Source organism: Tasmannia lanceolata, unplaced genomic scaffold, assembly GCF_043159265.1.
Source record: "Tasmannia lanceolata isolate RefF3 unplaced genomic scaffold, GAP_Taslan_0.1 ptg000037l, whole genome shotgun sequence".
In the NCBI taxonomy this organism is placed as follows: domain Eukaryota; kingdom Viridiplantae; phylum Streptophyta; class Magnoliopsida; order Canellales; family Winteraceae; genus Tasmannia; species Tasmannia lanceolata.
The window spans coordinates 62,252,426-62,274,213 of NW_027518714.1; the positions used below are offsets into that span (position 1 = coordinate 62,252,426).

At 37.5% G+C, this 21,788-nt stretch overlaps 1 protein-coding gene and 1 pseudogene across 4 annotated transcripts in view; one reads left to right on the plus strand and one right to left on the minus strand.

Moving 5' to 3' along the window:
* Positions 1-19,750, minus strand: part of LOC143860024 (uncharacterized) — a 44,249-nt gene extending 24,499 nt beyond the window's left edge. For 2 of the 3 annotated variants that reach the window (XR_013239540.1, XM_077370530.1), the window contains exons 1-2: positions 19,309-19,750; positions 14,178-14,266 (exon numbers count right to left, since the gene is read on the minus strand). Coding sequence is in view for 2 of the 3 variants with exons in the window: in XM_077370530.1 (XP_077226645.1) it covers positions 14,220-14,266; positions 19,309-19,690 (429 nt within the window). In the remaining variant the exon portion in view is untranslated. Of the gene's footprint in view, positions 1-12,237; positions 12,568-14,177; positions 14,267-19,308 lie in introns of those variants that run through there. The other variant, XM_077370531.1, reaches the window with a different exon arrangement.
* Positions 444-9,933, plus strand: LOC143860013 (LEAF RUST 10 DISEASE-RESISTANCE LOCUS RECEPTOR-LIKE PROTEIN KINASE-like 2.4; annotated as a pseudogene). Its single transcript, XR_013239538.1, has 6 exons — positions 444-1,289; positions 2,182-2,214; positions 2,325-2,360; positions 8,242-8,274; positions 8,390-8,422; positions 8,609-9,933. The product of XR_013239538.1 is annotated as an LEAF RUST 10 DISEASE-RESISTANCE LOCUS RECEPTOR-LIKE PROTEIN KINASE-like 2.4 (transcript).
* Positions 19,751-21,788: the final 2,038 nt, after the last annotated feature.

A 21,788-nucleotide genomic window follows, 5' to 3' on the forward strand; every position in this document is an offset into this window, starting at 1 on the left:
AATTCTCCAATATTTAAAAACAATCAAAGCAACAATGGCACTCGTTATGTTTTTAGGCATCTTTTATAGTTGCAATGGGGCCCATGGTATCATCTGCTTTCTTCAACCTTTCTTGGTAGTATCTCATCGAAATCTCATTAATCAACATGAGTCAAGTCTTTTCTGTAGGTACAAAACACACCCCGTAGGAAGCAAGAAAAGTCCTAACAGACTAAAAAATCCTAAAAAGATGAAAGTGAAACCGATGGATGATTTGGAATCCAGCTCACTTTCTTTTCTTCTTCCTGTCTTCTTGCACATGTCTCACGATAGGAGGGTTTGTCTTTAATTACTAGCAAAACGAAATCTTTTACTGTAGGCATCTTTTACTGTTGCAATGGGCCCTGGTTATGGTTCCCATCTTTCTCGGTAGTTTCTCATCAAGGCCGTGTTAGTTTTTCCATAGCCACTTGTTACTGGGTGGAAATGTGTGATGCAGAGAATTTAAAAGTCTCTTTTCAAGAATTATTTTTTGTACATAAAAAATCACACCCTCTTTTCTTTCTTCGTCCTCATCTCTCTCTCCCGTGTCATGAAGAGGAGCAGATCCCTTTCGGTCGCAGTTTTAGCCTCTCTTCTTTCCCTCTTCTTTTTTCTAGGTGGCTGCAACGCTTGGGGTAGGAGACGTCATTGCCATTCTTCCTGTGGAACTCTCCAAAACATCACCTACCCATTTCGCTTAACCACCGACCGGAAGGCCTGCGGCGACGATTTTCAGGTCCATGACCAGCTAGTTTACCAGCTAGCTTGTGTTGACAATCGAACCGTTATGAATTTCAGCTCCGGAAAATATTACGTCGAAGAAATTTCGTATGAGAAACAGGTCATCCGATTGGTCGATTCCGATCTACAAAAAGGCAATTGTTCTTCTCTCCCTCCCTATTCGTCTGGGCTATATCCAGATTTCCATTATGACTACGGGGGGGTATACTATCTTGATCACTCGACATACACTATTATTGTATTCGTGAAATGTTCAGTTCCAATCAGCAATCCTGAGTATAAAGCTACCACTCCTTGCTCTTCTCCTGACTATTTGTATTTCGTCATCGGTAACATGTCAACCTCTGACCTCAACGAATCCTGCAAGTCGGTAGCAAAGACCGCTATTGATATGACAGCAGTTGGGGAAGTTGACATATCTAATTTTACTCAAATTCAAAATCTGTTGCCCATGGGTTTTGAGCTCTCTTGGAGAAGTTACATACGGTGCAATTGGCGATCATCCCATATATTCCAGTCCCCTCGATGTGAGTACTCCAATATTATTTAAGGCCTTTAACCGCTTAATATAACATGTTCTATAATTACTATATTTGTTCATGTTGGAAATTTGATTAGTGCAAAACGGAGAGAAAGAAGAGGAAAGTGGGGTGAGCAAAAATGGAAACTCACTCTCATTTTCAACCGCCATCAAGCGATTTTTACCGGTAAAGAAGGAAAAATATATACCGGCTGGGACGGAGCTATGGTGGGGGTGCGATTAACTCCTGAAAAGGGAAATTTTCCGTCATAGGTTTGGGGAGATGATATTAACCCCCTTTCATTTCCCCTTTTTCTCTCTCTTTAAATCTTAACCCCAATATTATTGCATTTTTGCATTTTTGCAATCGATCTTAACTCTATCTCTGTCACTCCGTTTCAATTTCAACACCAATTCTCCCTTTGCAGATTCACCTGAAATCTAAACAATGATCACACCACTTCTCCCTTTCAGATTCACCTGAAATCTCTTCTCTGTCCTACATTAGAGAGAGAAAGAGTATGTGTATGTATATATTGTGTGAGAGATATTCATTTTGTACTTAGGAAGCATACATCTTTTTTCTTGACATTTTATAGACTTATTCATCACTTCATGTATAATTGACTATGATTTAGAATCCTAAAATCTAGTACAAAAGGATTGTAAGAGCTCAACCAGTGACTATGAACTTTTCCAGTGACTATGAACTTTTCAAGTCGTACAGCTCAACCAGGATTGTAAGAGCCAGTAGAAAATCCTAAAATCTACAAAGGGTGGAATGGTCGAAGTATCATACCTTGTTAGTATCTAAGCAACGATAAATGTGGAATCCTTAGCTTAGAGTTTGGTGTTTTGGATTCTTATTCTTATATTAATTACGTGTTGGATATATGCAGGTTTCTTCCAAGCTATGCTGTTTCTCATTGCTGGTAAAGCTTTCAAAAGGCCTTCTCTTCTTTCGTAATTTTCTATGGAAAGTGTGAAGCTTTATCAACTATAGTCAACCCGGATGACTTTGTTTTCTCGTCTCTTTTTTTAGGTATCGTTTTCGCTATCGGGCTGTGGATGTTGATAAGTAAGTGATCTTACTTGACAATTTAAATTTCCTTTAAAATAGGGCAATGATACCCCACCCCCCACCACACACACCCACACACACACAGAAATCGTTAACTTTTAATGCTTTTGGAGTCAACGGTTGCACCTCCACGGCTCCACCCCTTCATATATCCTAACGATATCTGCGAAGTTGTTTTGCCAGCAAGAATAATAGGTGTACTCTGCGTGGCTATCTTCTTGGCATATAAGTTACGAATCAGACATATTTGGATGGATGCCACAATTGAAGAGTTCTTGACTAAGCACAGAAATCGGACACCAACAAGATACTCTTACTCAGATATTAAGAAGATGACCCATGGTTTCAAAGAAAAATTAGGCAAGGGAGGCTTTGGCACCGTCTTTAAAGGAAAACTCCGAAGCCGTCGTCCAGTCGCCGTAAAGATGTTGGCCAATTCTAAAGCTAACGGGCAAGATTTCATCAATGAAATTGCTACCATAGGAATTATTCATCATGTTAATGTGGTTCAACTCATCGGATTCTGCTCAGAGGGTTCAAAAAGGGCTCTTATTTATGACTACATGCCTAATGGGTCTTTGGAAAAATACATTTTTCCTCAACAAGAAAGCATTGGCCATTTGAGTTGGGAAAAAACGTACAAGATCGCATTAGGAATTGCACGAGGGATCGAATATCTGCATCGAGGTTGTGACATGAGAATTCTACATTTCGATATCAAGCCTCACAACATCCTTCTTGATGAGAATTTTATCCCAAAAGTTTCTGATTTTGGACTAGCTAAGTTTTATCCAACGGAAAAAAACATTGTGTCCGTCACGGCCGTAAGAGGAACCCCCGGATATATTGCCCCTGAACTATTTTTGCAAAATCTCGGGGGCGTCTCTTACAAGTCTGATGTCTACAGTTTTGGGATGCTTCTAATGGAGATGGCAGGGAGGAGGAGCAATTTTAACGCTAAGGCAGAGAATTCGAGCCAAATTTTCTTTCCCTTGTGGATTTATGACCAGGTTAATCAAGGAAATGATATGGACTTAGGGAATGCTAGTGATTATGAAAAGGAAATAGCAAAAAAGTTGATTATAGTTGCGTTATGGTGCATACAAATGAAGCCTGCAGATCGTCCTTCAATGGGCAAAGTGTTAGAGATGCTAGAGGAAAGTATGGAGCTTCTACAAATACCACCCAAGCCTTCCCTATCTTCTCCAACACGGGTGACTAATGAAGATGATGCAACACAAATGGATACCATGGGATCATCAACTATTTCTGAAATTGAGTTAGTTTCACAAAATCACACAGAATCAAATCTCTTATCTGTGATAGTAGACTAATTAGTGATTGTTATAATGAGAACATGTAATATACAATGGGGTTGAGCCTCCAGCTCAACTGGTTGAGGCTTTGGCTTTCAACCTTAAAGTTGGAAGTTCAATCCCAGCTTACCTATTAAAAAAACATGTAATATACAGGGATAATACTTGGCATGTGAACTGCTGTATGTATTATGGTAAATGACAGCATGGCTACATGGACACCTCGGATGGTGATAGAGATGAAGTTTTTCATGATCATGAGACTCATGTGGTACTAGCACATGAGTCTAGCAAGATTTCAACTATGGGTTTAGTAAGCTCGTCTTTCAATAATGCATAATCCAAATCTATGGAGCCTAGTACTATTGGATGTTTTCCTTCTACTTGCTAAAATCAACCTATTCAGATACTCTATCCTAGACGGGTATTTAGAAATAGAACTGAGGTTAATGGTGTAGATATAGTTTATAGTCATTTATATGGTCACTCCTAATAACACATATTAATCTATAATAGAGGTTTAAATTAGTTCAAGGTTTTATATAATCTAACTATTAGAAAAGACTAATTAGATTGGACTCAAGGTTTGAGGATTTTATAGACTCCCTCCCAAGCTAATAAACAAATATATTTTATCTCCTTAGCCCCCTATTTTTTTAGTATTGAACGTAATGAAGGTAGCGCTGCACTCTTGTCTGCCGATTCTTAATGAAATCTTTGAACATACTCTGTCATTTTTAATAATATCCCACTTATCTTGAGAGCAGGAAAGTGAAAATCCATCGAGGCTTGATGCCTTATACATCTCCATCTCAAAGAGAACTTCCTTTTTTCCTCCTCCCCGAATTGACTTTCAATCCATTTGACACTTAATTACCGAAAATGCATCAAATATGAGCTCATAAAGGATGGGTCTATTGTCTTCCCTCTTAGGTATAAAGATTCATATGTTACTCTACTATAGCATATAGCATCATCAACCTCGATCCTTCATATCTCTCACCAATCTCTCATTATCTCTAAGCGCACCATAAAATTGACCCTATGTTTAGCATTGGCCATCCTGTGGAAGAAGTCTGTGTTCCAATCCCTTCCTTGAACCACAGGGATTTAAATCACCATCTCCACAGTTTCTTCCCAACTAGTGAACTCATCATATTCCTTCGACTAAGATAGTCTCATTTCCCACTCGCTGACCAGAAGAGGTCACTCCTATAATAATCAAAATTTTAAGGATATATGCCAATAAAATTTTGTGACATTAGCATGAGCAATTTAGGCTTAAGGTAAAAACCTAAATTCATTTTTACGACCAATTTAGGCTTAAGGTATTTTAACATAGAGTCATGATCCGACTCCCCTTACTAATTAAATAAATCTTTCTTGGAACCAAATCATCCCCGACAAAAATATTCATCTATATCATGGGAAATGCCCAAAGTATCCCTATCCCATAGGAAATAACCAAAATACCCCTATCCTTTTTTGACGCCTTTATGCGTCAATTCGAGTTAAAGAGGTGCGAATAATCCTCTATCGAATTTATCATCTCCCTATTTTTAGTGTCTTCACTAAGTTTGTTTCATGTAATGCAATTGGCCAACATGTAGGGGCCGTTTGGATATGCTGATTTAAGAATCCAGGTTATAGTTTGAAAACAGTGTAAAAGAGGGTTCCTGATTATGCTGTCCAAATCTCTCTCCCATCCTTAGATTTAGGGGTGCAAGTCGGGTCGGGTCGGGTCGGGTCAAGGACAACCCTAACCCAGCCCAACCCAACCCGTGATAGCATTCCCTCAACCCTAACCCGACCCAGCCCGAGCCTCGGGTTGAGGATGGTCAACCCTAACCCAACCCGCCTCCAAATCGGGAAGGGTTGGGTTTGGGTTGAGTCGGGTTGGGACCAGGTTCATCTACGGCCAGAAAGAAAAATATAGGAAAGAAAAACATAATCCTAAGAAAATAATGATAAAATTAGAGGATGGAGGACGGGTTCGAGTCGAGTTGCTAAGGCCTCAACCCTAACCCAACCCAAATTTAAATCGGGTTGGCTTTTCCCAACCCAACCTGAGAAAATGCCAACCCAACCCGAGCCAAAATCGGGTTGAACCCGTGGTTTAGGTTGAGCCGGACCCAAGTTGCACCCCTACTCAGATTTCTAAGACCTGGAAACATCGGACCATCTCCTGCTCTCTTGCTATCGGAAAAAATGCTCTCTTGCTGTCGGAAAGAAGGGCGAGAAATCAGAAAACGACGGCTGTTATCTTTCTTCTCTACAATTTTGAGGAAATCCAAGATTCTAAAATCCACGTGCCCAAACGGTCCCGTCATGATTGCAATCCAATGTGAGGAATTCATGTGACCTTTGATTTTAATACAACTCCATATGAAGTCTTCATATAGTTAATTGAAAGCCAATTCAGGGTCTTCGTAGCCATGTTAAAGCTGAGAAAAATAGCACCAACGTAAGCATAAGAGAACAATATCTGGTTACTATAGTTGTCCCCTTTCCAACTGCTGTCATCTGTTTTCGCTTTAAAATTCGTCCAAGGACCACGAATACCATTACCAAGAAAGAGAAGAAGAACAATCCAATCATCAGGGTTTGAGATCTCTATTCTAGAATATGGCAAAATGGCAAAATCTCGGTCTTTGCCATCGTAGTATTAGGCTTACCCAAGTAAAAATAAAGCATCTTCATCTTACTAGTTGAAAGCCAATTCAGGGTCTTCGTAGCCATGTTAAAGCTGAGAAAAATAGCACCTATGTTCTCCAGTATATCTTTCTTCTGCTCGAACCTATGTTCTCCTTTATCATCTTTTTGCCTTATTTTTCACATCGCATCGGTTAGATGATCTGATGAACTTCTCCAATCCACTTTTGTCCTTTTCAATTCATTGGTGAGACTTTTGGACTACTAAAGAAATTAGGATTTTAAGACCTTCTGACTTCCAAACCGTGCTGGTCCCACTAGTATATATAAAAGGGATTTGCTAGGGACCATCACTGGAGGCATTAGATAAAATAGATAAATTGAAGGAAAATGCTAAAAGAAAGTCACTTTTTTGCTCCTTCCTAAAATATATAATTTACATGGTTAGATCCGTTGATCAGAACAGAAACCAGAAGACAGGCCAGCTACACTTAGAGAATACCCTTGATCAGATGATCCTAGGCACTTGATCTGTGATGCTTGTTTAGACCTCTGTAAAGAAAAATATAGAACATTGATTTTGTAGTAGGGTCATGTGAAATCAAGACCGTTGATGTTACAAAATGTCATGAATCTCCTCATCTATACGATCTAGGGTCTTTATTCTAGGCGCTTGATTAATCAAGCCTCTCTTAGATTCTTCCTAGAAGGACTAAACCATTGGATGAAACCAGGACCATGTGTATCAAGATCAACTGTCTTGATTTCACATACGCGCCCCTGTAGGACCCAAATCATCCCTCATTTCTCACAGAAAGTGACATAAATATTCATCTATATCATAGGAAATAACCAAAATACCCCTATCGTATAGAAAACCATAAAATACGCCCAACTCATAGAAAATGATAAAATACCCCTATATATTTTAAAGATAATAAAAATACAATACACATATTTTATATAAAATTACTTTACCTCACAAAATCAGGAAAATACTACACTGTGTGTGAGTAATTGCCATACATAACTATTACTAAGTCCACTATATAGACTTTACCATTATAAATATAGTTATAGGGCCACGAAAGAGTAGCTTCACTACCACATTATAAAAGATATAGTGATACAGGGGAAGGTGCCCTGTGACACAAGATGATCGGTGGAAGTGAGTCACAAAGAGGGGGTCTGCTCAAAGTAGTAAACCCCAGGAAAGCAAATGTGGTTCTAATGGACTGCCCTTCCCTGACTTTTTTATGCTTTTACTCAAGCTCTAATCTGTCCAAGAAAGTATCTTGCAGGCTTGCAGCAGTACGAGAATGATGCTGAACAAATGATGTAATTAATTCCCAACTTCGAATTTAAGAAGCTCTCCAACATGTCAACTGTGTTTGTATTCAATTAAAAAAAAGAGAATAACCTCTTTAATAATGAGGCTTTTTATCTTCCCCAAGAGCGACTGATCGAGGCCTTAATAGTGGACCATACAGCACACTGTTTGTAAAATACCTTTGAAAGTCAAACTTGCTCCTTAGATTGAAGGATTCCTCACTGGAATTATGGACTCCAAATCAGTAAATGGAAGATAGTACACTAGACAGGTGATTTATGAGCCTAAGGAAGATGTGAACATTTGCATAGCAACTGTCACTAGAGTTATTTACTAAAAGTAGTGTCTTGCAAAATGAAAAGGCCTCGTATTATGTTAAATATAAAGCTGTGAATGATTTGATAAAAAATTTCGATCAATTATTTAGGATAGTTTATTTGCTCATACATCTCATTGCAAATTGTAAGAGCCCATAGGAAATCCTAAAATATAAGAAAACAATAGTTTAATGTGTATAATGTAAAGAAACAAGTGTGCTTGCATTCTTATTCTTATATCAATTACTTGTTGAATCATGCAGGTTTCGTCCAGTTTATACCGTGCGTCATCCGTGGTAAAGCTTTTAAAAAGCCTTCTCTTTCTTTCTTAATTTTCTTTAATTTGGAAAGTGTGAAGCTTTTTCATATATATTTGACGGTGCTGACATTGTTTTCTTGTCTCTTTTCTAGTTGCGTTCGTCTATATGTTGTATGTTATCATAGGTAAGATCACTTGACAATCTAAATTACAATTACAATCGTGCTTTAATTATAAAATCTAATGCACATTATGCATGTGATTCTTTATGTGAAGTTCATTGGGCAGCACAACATTAATTGGGGTATTATGTGTGGCTATCTTCTTGGCATATAAGGTACTAATCAGAGATATTTGGATGGATGCCACAGTTGAAGAGTTCTTGAGCAAGCATAGATGTCAGACGCCAACAAGATACTCCTATTCAGATATTAAGAAGATGACCCAAGGCTTCAAGGTGAAATTAGGCCAAGGAAGCTATGGCTCTGTCTATCGAGGAAAGCTCCGAAGCCGCCATCTGTCGCGGTAAAGATGTTGTCCAAGTCGAAAGGGAAAGGGCAAGATTTTATCAGCGAGATTGCAACAATCGGAAGGATTCATCACCTCAATGTGGTTCGACTCATTGGATTCTGTTTAGAGGGTTTTCAAAGGGCTCTTATATATGACTTCATGCCAAATGGGTCTTTGGAAAAATACATTTTTCCTCAACAAGGAAGTATCAACCCTTTTAGTTGGGAGAAGACGTATGATATCGCATTAGGAATTGCAAGAGGGATCGAATATTTGCATCGAGGTTGTGACATGAGAATTCTTCATTTTGATATCAAGCCTCACAACATCCTTCTTGATGAGAATTATATTCTGAAAGTTTCTGATTTTGGACTAGCCAAGTTTTATCCAACCGAAGAAAGCATTGTGTCTCTCACGGATGCAAGAGGAACCATAGGATATATGGCCTCCGAACTATTTTATAAAAATATAGGGGGTGTCTCTTACAAGTCTTTTTGGGATGCTTCTAATGGAAATGGCAGGGAGGAGGAGGAATTTGAATGAGATGGCAGAGAATTCATGCCAAATTTACTTCCCATTATGGATATATGACCAGCTTAGTCAAGGAAATTATATGGGATTAGAGAATGCTACAGAGGATGAAGAAGAAATAGCGAAAAAATTGATTATAGTGGCGTTATGGTGCATACAGACAAAGCCTGTAGATCGTCCTTCAATGGGCAAAGTGTTGGAGATGCTAGAGGGAAGTTTGGAGCTTCTACAAATACCATCTAAGCCTTTTCTATCTTCTCCAGCACGTGTGATTGATGAAGATCATGCAAGCAAAATGAATTTCATGGGATCGTCAGTTATCTCTGAAGATGGGTTAGTGATGCAGAGGATTCCCTAAGATTCCTTACATCTTCCCATCCTAGCTCATTACAATAGGATTTCCTCTATTAATGTACTAGTAAAAAATGCACGTGCGAGCGACTATGGTATTTAACAGCATGATGCAACATTGCAACTGGTATTTTACATCAGCATTATGCAACTATGGTATTTTACATCATGATGCTTGCGACTGGTATTTTGCATCACAATCTAGCATAGCTGCAAAAAACTTGGAACTCTTTAGGGATGTCTTTTTATTTTTATCCAAGTTAGAGGAAATATGTCAAATTAGAGCTAGAACACATTATTATGCCAGTATCCAATATTACATAATCATTTTTTCCCTTTTTGGGTTTCAAACATCACACCGAGGGTGGCTAAATCGTAAGGGATTTTGAATCTGGCATGACCTCTTGTATAGTGCCAATGACTGTTTTGGGACTTGAACTTTGAATGCGTGGACAGTTAAAGTCGCGAACAATGAAATGGCGACTTAGTCTTGTTTTTAGGAGAGATACAATCCCAAATGTTCTCGGGATTTACTCCCACATTACATATTCAAACTTATTCGTTCCACAAAATTAAAATACAAAGACTAATTGTTTTCTTCATGGGGTATTCACTTAATTTGTCATAAAGGAAAACAACCACAGAAAGAAGTTCTGAAAATTTTGAGCAGGATAATTTTGTCATTGATTGTTACCCTAAAAAGCTGCAAGAAATTGAACATCCAAATGATGTAACTCATGCACATCGCCAATCATTATCCATCACAAGAACATTAGCCAGAAAAGATAATTGTGAGCAAGTCCAAAGTAGAAATCTGCATATTTTTTATACAATTTGGAGGCTTTGTTTTCTCATCTGCTCTTGCTTCCGGCCTGTATGTATTGTTCAAGGAATCTGCCTAAAACTATTATGTATAGACAGTGAAAGAATATCAAATACAGAATTGATGATGGAATGAAAAATAAACCAATCACGACACATAAAAGTAGCAAGCTTGCGCTTTAGTTCCACCAACCTTGCACTCTAGTGATTTGATAAAGCTCTTCACCCACTTCTGCCAATCAGCATGGCCTTTTTCAAGCACCACTACTAAGTTCTCTAGTTTCATGAGCAGAATGCAACCTGACTCCAACATCAGAAAGCCCGTCTTTCACAGTTGATTTACCTTTTTTGAAAAGCCAAAGAGATGATCTCTTAACGAAACACAATTGATTTACCTTCAGGACTGCAGATTGCACAAATGATCCATTTATCTAGTAATAGCCACACAAGCAAGCAAGAGGAAGAGAGTTACTGAGTTCGTACCCCAGTATAATATATAGTCACGCTTCAATGTCATAATACCAAAACCAACTAAATGATGCATGCGAAACATGCTTAACTGTCACATGTGCTGAACTGAAGCTATAATAGAACTTTGAAAGGAAGTCATTAGTTGGATCAAGCATGAAAAAATTGAAATAGTGTTGTGGGAATACTTGGGTTCTATAAATTTGGAATTAGATAAATATGAAAATATCCTAATCTAATCTAGGAATTTGTGTGCCTTAGTTCTAGGTCTCAAAGTTTGGTTTTGGAAGACTGCACTCTGTTTTATCAATGCATACACCTCATTTTGCATGCATAGCATATCCTTTTGCTTTCAAGAATAAGGGGCAACAAATTGTAATCACAAGATTTCGCACGGAATTTTCTGCCACTCCAAATAATGAAGCCGGGCACATAGCTTAATTAGAAGGTTCTATATACCTCAACCTTAAGGTTAAGTGTTCAAAAGATTGAAGTTGCTTCTGATCTAACCTCCGATCTTTACTAAGATAAGCACTACATAATCGGCCCAGGTTCAAATGTCAGTTTGCCATTTCAGAAAGAAAAAAAAAACTGGCCTGGGCTTCATTGCAAACTTGATTTCCAAACAAAAAACCCTAATTTGAACTCCAGCAAGTAAGATAGAATTTCTATAACTGGAATATTTTCAGACCTTTGCAAAATTTGTTGTTTCACAGTGAACAAGTATCTCATTGGTAAACTCAAACAAAATTTAACTCCAAATTACAACACAATGCATTTTTTTAGCAAATTGAACTTGAATTGCCATAAAACTCTACTATTTCCCCCAAAAAAAAAGCTCAGTTCGGTATCAAAGCTCAAAATTACATTTAATCACCCAACAATCGCAGAAATCCAACAGAGACTGCCAAAAAATTCAAAACTATGGAACCTAAACTCAATTTGCATAAAAATCTACAAGAATAAAGAAGAATAGAGAAAACCTTGTTGTGAGACTATGGTATTTTACAACATGATCTAGTTTAGCTGCAAAAAACTTGTGTAAGATAAGACTGCAAATTATCTCATAGTCTTGTCAGGAAAAGCATAAGATCTAGTTGGTCAGCAATCAGAAAAAATAGAGAAGCATATTTCCACACAAGGAGTAACACTACTTTGACATTACATGAAAAAGTTAACAAATTCAACAAAAATAAGTGAAGTTGTTTAAGAAAACACCAGCTGATATCCCATTCCATAAGCCTCCTACCAAGACACAACTTGAAGAATCTCCTCCCTATCATATTTTTCTTTTGAAAGTTGACATATTTTTCATTAATATTAAAGTAGCATTAGGGACCAGGAGTCCCATCCTGCGATACAAAATATTAAAGAGTGCTGGCACGGGCATACCCTATCATTATTCACCATAAAATTGAAAAATCAGTGCGATGTATCTTGGATGAGGTTAAAACAATCAGAGACAGATTATGACAGAATCAACAAGGCAAACCAGTTAACAGCATCCCATAAAGAAAAACATTTGTGGCAATCAAAGGTGTGGAGATCAATACTAATCTTTCAAAGGTCAAACAGCTTAACGGTTTTGTCAGTCGAACCTGTCGCTAAAACCCGCACATTGAAAGGAATAAACGTTAAAGTAGTTGACCTATCACAAAAAAATTATAGGGAAGGATTGTCATCAAGCTACGAAGGACAGACCTGAAAACATCATATCCAAAAATAAACAAAAACATAAAATATAAGAACCTACATTGAGGACAAACAGGAAGTGATCACAAAACATGCTGATGCGGATTGTAGGCCCAATAAATAACATAATAAATAACATGGAAAATATGCCTAATAGGCAAATATGCCTCTTATTGGGCCTACAATCTGCTTCACATGCAGAGTTCTACTTTGCCAACTCCTTGCATGTTGATTAACAAGCTTTCCTCTGTTAATTATTTTGAATTATTGGAAGCTTTTAGACATTTTGTGGTAATAAAACTTTTTTCTTGTAGCTGTTTGAAGTTTGATAATAGATCTGAACAAACAGTATTGCACAAGCATGGATGAGGCATTGGATTTGAACAAATGGCCTAATAGGTGGGAGATGCAGGGAAATAGTAATTTGAAGCACAACTTAGATGTCAACATTTTAAAAAAGGGTAAATATTTAAATAAAAATTAAAAATGCCGCCATTTAATGAACCAAAATGAATCTAACAAAGGGCTACGGTCTCTCTTGTCACTCTTGTAAACCTAAAGAGAAGTAGGAAGGCTGAAACCGATTGACAGAGAAATGACATATACTTCAAGGTTAGTTGTTCCATCGGTTAATCGTATATAATCCCAACGATACTAACAATAATAAAGATGACAGTATTCATTTTCTTCTACCACTTTCTTCTATGTGAGATTGCACTATGTGTTTCACATTACAGAACCACAACCGTGGTACCAAACTGCTACCTTTATTTAACACATTCATTCCCTTCTTTAAAAAAGAATCCAGATCCAAGAGAAAATATTAGCAAACTTGCATGTTCCTGAAGAGATGCTCATAAGCCAGTAAACTTACAAAGACCCAAAAATGCTAAAATATTACAAATTGTTTTCTCTTTAAAAAGACCCAAAATGCTCAACTGTTTTTTGTTTGGGATTTGATATGGTCAGTGACACAATAAAAAAATGTCACCAACAATTTGGTTTAAATGATTAACCATAATTTATCCGAGTAAGACTTAACTCCTTGTGTGTAATACAATATAGAGCATAGGCAACTCGGAATGGTGAGGTGACAGTTTGGTTTGAGTTTGCACGTCCTAAATGTTCATAAAAGACACGAGCTGCAGAGGTTTCAACTTAAAATGAATTTTAAGAGGTTTTGGACTGAGAGCTTTTTAATTTTCAATAAGAGATCCTTTCAAGTTTTGATAATTATCTAATTGGTTGGAGAGATTTGTACACATTATGTCTTATGTGGGAAGTGATCAAACGAAGACGTAACAACAGTTTTGAAACTCACTTGAGTAAAGTTTCAGGGTTGTAGATAAGGAATATAAAGCATTCTATATAATGCATTGTATATGAAAGTTTTAGCTGTTAAAAAATTTCGCAGCAAGATCATGTCGAGCTTGGATGTTGCTGTGGTGTTGTATAATTCAGTGTTTGGACCTTATTGTTTGTGAAGAGCTCCGTGCCTACAATCTGTCCAAGAGTTCAGAAGAAGGGCTATGAGGTGATGCTTTGTGATATAACGTGGATTGATACCTTCTCAGACAGGATTTTTCAACAAACCCAGTAGCAAGAAGGCTATTCCTTGAGCAATTCAACTTGCTGAGAAAAACCATCTTCTGAGCCTGAAAGAGAAGAGAAATTAGTCACAAAAATGACACACAGATTAACAAACTTAATGAACATCGAATGTTCATTAAAGTAGGCAGGAGAAAAACTTTGGCTGAAATTAATCCTAATTAGTTAAAAAGTGGAGAACCAACATTAGTAGAGTAAATTAAACCCCGAATTTTCGCATTCATTTTTTAATATTATGTAGGTAATGTGTAACTGGAAAACTATGTTGGCAAAATGAAGCTTCATAGTTTATTATATATACATGTTTACAAGCATGCATGGATATAAATAGCCCCGCATACACTGAAGTCACAGAAAATATTGTGGCCCATTGAGCACTCAAGTGAAGTAGTTGTGGAAGCCAAGGTGAGATAGCGTCATTTGTTCTCTTAATCTAAATTTCCATTTTCAGTGGTTCAGATGCTAGAATGTTACGAAAGAAGGATATTTTCTAACTGAAACAATTAGAAGCGAGCATCAAAAGTATGGAAAACTTTGATGGGCTAGAAGTAGCTCTAGAGAGACATGTTTTTCCTTCAAAATCTCAGAGAAAAGAAAATCAAAAGACAAAAGGAGATTTACAGAGTTTCTAATTGATTTCCTTTGAAAATTAGAAACAAATTTTTAACATAAACAAAAAAGATAAGCAGAGCTTTATCTTTGAAAATTTTAACATAAACATTTCGATGATCCTGGTTATATAATTAGGCGTCAAAGGATTCACAAAAGCAAATTAAGCAGAGGAATATTCAGTAAAAAAATGGCATGAGAATTTCAAAACAATACATACATTTTCCTTTGCTACTTCTTTACACACGAAAAAAATAATTTGTACGAATCCTATTTAATCTTTATTTACAGGTACATTCAGTTTATGATTATATCCCTCCAAATTAACCATTATTATATCCTTTTCCTCTAAATCATGAAAATAAACAAAATTCCAAGGATAAAATTTCCATCAGAAATGATTTTCTTCCCATCTAAATGGGGCCTAAAATATTAGTGTACTTTTCGGTCCGAAATTTCGATTTAATGTAATTTTTATAAAAAAAACAAAAAAAACATGTTTCAATATTTCGGCTGAAATTTGAAATTTCGGTCCGAAATTTTGAAATTTATTAAATAATATTTTTTTATTATTACCAAATTTCGGCCCAAAATTTCAGATTTCGGTGGGGTCCGAAATAGGGGTGGACATGGTTCCGGTTCGAACCGAGGAACCGAACCGAACCAGCACATATGGTTCGATTCGGTTCGGTTCCATATTTATATGGTTCGGTTCCTGTTCCAATATCCTGGAACCGATGGAAATTTGGTTCGGTTCTGGGTTTGGGATCCCGGAACCGAGAACCGAACCAAGAACCGACCCACCTTAAAACACTTAAATATGCTTGTTTTTACTTGGATTTGGTGAAGGACTGAGATTAATCAGACTGAAAAACAAGTTTTTTAATCTCAGCACTTCCCCAAAAATAAAGTGAATGGACTGATTCCACTCACTCGATTTTATAAAGCTACGCGGATTTCGTTTGAGCAAGTTTCATTCTACCGTTCGTGGCTTGCGGGGAATGAGAATGTTTGGAAAACAAGCCCTAATATTTTAATGGCAGGAAAGAAGATGTGGGAAGGAAAATTGTTGTGAATAAATTCCGTCGATTTGGTGAAGGTCGGGTAAACCCAGAACCGAACCGAACCGAACCGATTATATATGGTTCTGGTTCGGTTCGGTTCCAAATATATATGGTTCTGGTTCGTTTCCAATTTCAGGGAACCGATTATATATGGTTCGGTTCTAGGTATACCCCAAAACCGAACCGAACCATGTCCACCCCTAGTCCGAAATAGATACCGAAACCGAAATTTAAAACCGTGCTTCAATCTAAAGATCAATTTTCATAATCTATTCAGCCTACTCGTTTTGAAGGTGTGGCAACAACAACTGGAATGGCTTTGCAATCCCTTTAGGGACCCAGCACATACGCAGTTGTAATAATTTTGCACACAACTATCCTGCGTACAACAAATTAGTTAGCGAATTAAATGTATGAAATCATATATAGAAAAAACAAATCTAACAAAGGAGGTGTAGACACCCCCTACATTAAAATGGTCAAGTGTTTGAGTTACTTACTGAAAGGACAACACCTACAAAGGACTTATATACTATCCTCAAAAGGGTGTTCTCAATCAGCAGAGCATCACAGCATTTCATTTTTGGAAGTGAACTTCATATTCACGAGGGGTATGAAAATGTCCTTCCTATTCACAAGGGGTATTTTCATGATTTTAAGAAAAAAAATCCAAAATTATAAACAACAATTTATTTTTCTGCATTCTTTAAGATTCCCTTCTCTCTCTCTCTCTTATCTTTTATCTTCCCTCTCCTAACCCTAAGCTCAAATTGTGTACAACATAAATAATACTAGGAAACTCTAATGGACCGTCCAATTTGAAATGGATCGTAGACTATACCTATAAAGTAATTTCTGAAAATTACTCCAAAAAAGAATTCCACCTATAAGGAATCCGAACTAATCGGGATGCAAATAATTTTAGTATTTTAATAATAAAAATAAAAGAAGTCTTTCTTTGACTTTTGAAAAAGATTCCAAACATTTGAGGTTTTCCGCCAAAATTTCAAAATGCTTTTGAAGGAGGCTCTCTTATCTATCAAAAGTTTAGTCCAAGATGGGCACAAAGGCTTGGGCCTTTCAAGGGCATTCAATTTGTTTGCCTTGGAGCTTTTAAAAAGAACAAACAAAAAAACAAATAAAAAGAAAACACACGCGCGCCGTGCTGTGCTGTGCCGGGTAGTGGGTGCGGGTGCGAGTGGGTTTGGGTTTTCCCTAAACAAGAAAAGGATTCCGTTCCATTTCCTTTGTTAAGGACAAGAGGCCGTAGCCAGATCTCAACTGGTTACTAGACGCGTGAGTAAGTTCTCGGTTTTGGCAGTTCTACTTTTGGGCATTGGTTCACGACTGCGCTTTCAAAAGGGCACATGTTCATCCTGATCCTATTCAACCTTCTATGTAGGGTCGGGCTTCTGGCCTGCTCTAGACAGGGGGAACTTCCGGTCAGCTCTACTAGTCCTAGGATTAAAACCCTTCTTAATAAGGTTTTAACTAACGGCTCTATTTTTTAAATAGCGTTTAAAGGGTTGTGTTTTTACGCATTCAAGGGTATGTTTACGTTTTTAAAATGGCGGGTGTCATCAATAGACACGTTTTGCCTTTAAAAACAAACATTCATCAACGTTTTTTAACCACAGATCTTTTTCTGCCTTCTATAGTTTTTGCTATGTTCATCTGTTGTTAACAGAACAGTGCAGTGCCTTACGTTTTATATTTCATAGTATCATATCTTCTTCTTCCTTCTTTATTGTTGGGTAATTGGAGTATTTATTGTCTGGTTTAGATCTATTTAATCGTGCACTTCAGATAGATATCGACAGTGGGCTGTGCAGAGGCGCAAAATCATTCATCATTTTTCTTCTTTTTTTTGGCAGAAATACAGATACGCCATATTTATATTTAGAGGAAAATTCTACAACAAATAATTCATTGTCAAATATGCAATATTGTAAATTGAATCCGATATAAATAATAACATATTTTTGAAATCCTATTAAGAGATAAAAGGGTTTCACGTTCACATTAATTCTCATATATTCAAAATCTAATTAAAAAACAACCAAAAATAGTATCAAAATTCCTTTGAGCAGCAAGTACTTTAAGTGTTAACTTACCTTCCAAGACGTTTCCAAACATGTTAAAATAGCTAATTAAGCAAACAGTTGTATCTTTCTGAGGTTTGGAATCAGTTGAGTCTTCCCAAGAACTATTCAGAATCTTTTGAGTATTTGGGGGTTTGTGCCATGGAAAAAGAGAGGGAAATTATTGTGGAATGTGTGTTTGCTAGCTACGTGGTGGGTGGTTTGGAAGGAAAGAAACTCTAGGGTGTCTGAGGGTTTGGCCAAATCACCTTATTATTTGTACATGCGGATTATAGCATTGGTCATATTGTGGGTTAGATGTCTTCCATCCTTTCTTTTTGTATCAGCTTTTGATCTTTGGGAAAATTGGACGGAAGTGTGCTCTAGTAGTGAGAGGAAAATTAACATAATCCAAAGATGGGAGTCTCCGATGCTAGGAATGTTGAAAATCAACTTTGATGGTACTTGTTTTGGAAACCCGGGTCCAGCGGGGGTGGGGGGTCTTTGTTGTGATGAGTTTGGTGAGATACTTTGGGCTTTTTCTGATCCTATTGGTGTGTGTGATTCTTCTGAGGCGGAAGTCAAAGCGGCCTATTTTAGGATCAAGAAGTTGAGTAGGAAAGTCTTGGACCATATTATTGTTAAAGGGGATTCACTGAATGTCATTCGGTGGTTGAAGGGTGGTGTAGCTCCTCCTTGGAGATTTTTGGCGTTATTTGATGAAATTGAGGATTTTGTTGCGGGTTCGGCTATTGTCTTTAATCACGTTTGGAGGTTGGCAAACGAAAATGCGGATGTGTTAGCCAAGCAGGGAGTTGGGAGGGAGAGTATTCTCTGGTTCGATCATCTTCCCCCGTAATATAATTTTGTTATTTTTGTTGTATCTTTTCTTCTTCTTCCCTGTTTCTTCTTTCTTGTTTTTGTTCTCTGGGTTGCCCCTTCTCGGGTGCTCCCTTGTCATTTAATACAAATCAATACAAATCGCTATTAAAAAAAAAAAAAAAATTTAAATTCAGGACCACACTAAATTTCAATTTTAGAAAGTCTAAAACAAGGAAACTTCCAATATTCCATTCATCGTATGCATGTATATAAGTTACAATAAATCCCTGTTTTGTAGGGATATACATGGTTTTACTTAGATTAACATGAAGAAAGATATTATCAAACTAGATACGAAAGATCAACTAGATATTGGACATCGGCAAAATGGGCATGAATCCTTGCTTGCCAACCACCGTAAAATGCATCTTGCATGAAAGACATGTGCACAAGGCAAGCTAGTAACATCGTTCTTCAGTAAAAACTTATGGAGACAAATCATGCAACCCTCACCTGAATCATTCTCTTCAAATACCTTAATCAAAGATCTCCCTCTCCACTCCATCCAGGCCCGATCAATATCTTCTTCTCCATCCAACCCTTTGTTATACTCCCAAGTCTTTAAAATCTCTATCTCGATAGAGATTATTAACACACTAGGCCTTGTACTCATGGCTCCAATTGTTGCATCGTGGGTGTAACCAGAAATCTTTCGTCTCAGATCATCTTTGTTCTCTCTACTGATATCTAAACAAGAAATCAAATCTGAAATAAATTCTTCTGATTTCTCAGGAGAAAGCACCGACCCAAAATAAGTGGTTGAAGAATATGCATCTACAGGAATATCTCGATGATGATAGATGACCGTGGTAAATCCTTGGTCTGTGTGAACCATTACTTTTACGTTCCTTTTCACTGTGAATTACAACCTGGAGCATCGAATCCAAACCTGTAGTCATTATTAATTTCTTTGGATGGTAACGAATGGTAGGGATTGCTTCATGGAAGGCCATGGTTAAGGGAAAGCTTACTTGATTGTTTACTGTGTGGATATTGAAGGGGTTTTTGATTTTTTAGAGTTTTGTTTTTTGTTACTCTAACCCAATTTAAATAGAATACGATAGTTGTTTTAGGAAAACTAAGCTTTGGATGTTTGTGTTTGACTTGAGTCAGGAAATTCTGTTAGGAGGAAAATTCTGGGAAACCAACCTTGGATTGATCTGGACCGTCCACCTGGTGTTCTTATTTGGTAACTTGCTCCAGAAGAAAAATAAGTGTGACCCACTTGATCAATCATCGAAGCCATTCATTTGTGGGGCCCACGGTCTGAAATTCTCCCCTTATTGTAGGGTTATGATTGGCCAATGCTAAAAATCTTCAATATATCTCACCCGTCCATTGTCTGGGTTAGCATATGATTCGATAAAAGGTGGGCCCATGCCGCCGTTTTCTCATTTGGTAATTAGATTTATTTTATTGAAGAAGTGCTAAAAAGAGAAGCCCTTTCCTCTAGCCACTTTTTGAGGCAAATTTGCCATGTCTTTAGATCGTATGAACAGTAGTCATACGATCGTAGCCGTTGGATCAATCAACTTCACTTCCATTTCTGGATATTCGCTGGCAGTCTGTTTATTTCCCCTAGCCTTTATAGCAACATAAACCAAACAGCTCCCACTCCCCTCAAGACTCAAGAGTCATATTAGAAGGGAAATGATACCTGCGCCAAAGAGTTTTGATAAACATGATATCATTTCCCTATTAGAAATATAGTTTGAAATGGTTTTCATCACTCTGTATGGATTGCAAGAAAAACAATTCATGAAAAAATTTTCTCAGGAAAGTTTCCTTTCACCTTTTTAGAGGGAATTATTATGATTATGATTAATTTAGAGGGATACCATAATAAATTGAAGGCCCTCTAAATAAAATATTGAATAGGTTTTTTCAAGTCATGTATTTTTAGAGGTTGGGCATGTAGCTCAGTGGTTATGTCTTTGTTTCTTAACCTTTAGGTCGGAGGTTTGATCTCAACTTACCTACCAAACGAGGTAATGTTTTGTTATGTGTAAAAAAGGTAGGAAATTTTAGAAATATATTTCATTTTCAAAGTTTCCTGAATTTTCTTGCAATCCAAGTGAGAGAATCTTTGGTTTCCGCTGGGGGACCACGAGTAATGTAGTGTGAGATCACGAGTCACGACCATTGACTTTCAAAACATCATAAGCTGATTCAAATGATCTTGGGTTCATCCCAAACGGACATCCCATCCTTTAGATAATGGGCAGTAAAAATCAAAGGTTTGTCTTTGCTTGGCAAACCTCAAATGAGACTTGTTTAAGCCTTGATGGATCAAGGACCTAGGAGATCCGATCAAGGTGATATTAACATAGTTTTGCTGACCTTAGGGTTTTCGTTTGAATAAATGTCCATGCAGGGGGCCACTTGCTCAATGATCCAAGCCATAAGTTTTCCTGGTTCCTACAGATGGACCATGGAGAAAAATTATAAGCCTCCAATTTGTAGAGGCTTTCCGTGTAAATTTTGTCCGGTTATGAGGCTCCTACCCTCCCCGATTTTGTTCTCCAGCACAACAGCACTACTGTGCCCAACTCACCCCTGCCCCACCTCTTGGAGATGCTGAAACACGTCTATAGAGGAAGATGATGCATCCACATATATAGCCTAGAAATCTTTTCTCCCTTTCCGATGTGGAATTTTATATTCCAACCCCCTTTGGGCCAGCTCCTCGCTGGCACCCCCTTGGGGTCCAGCATCCTCACCGGCACACCTTACTGTTGAGGTTTGGTCAGATGCCATTATATCACGACTCGACCCTACTGTGAAAATATTATCTGGTTCTAGGTCTCCCACCCTCCTCAATTTGCTTCAATAGCAGCACTATGCCTAATCTACCCTGCAAGGCCCTGCCCCTTAGAGATGTTGAAAATGCATCTACACAAGGAGGAGTATCCACATATATAACCTAGAAATCT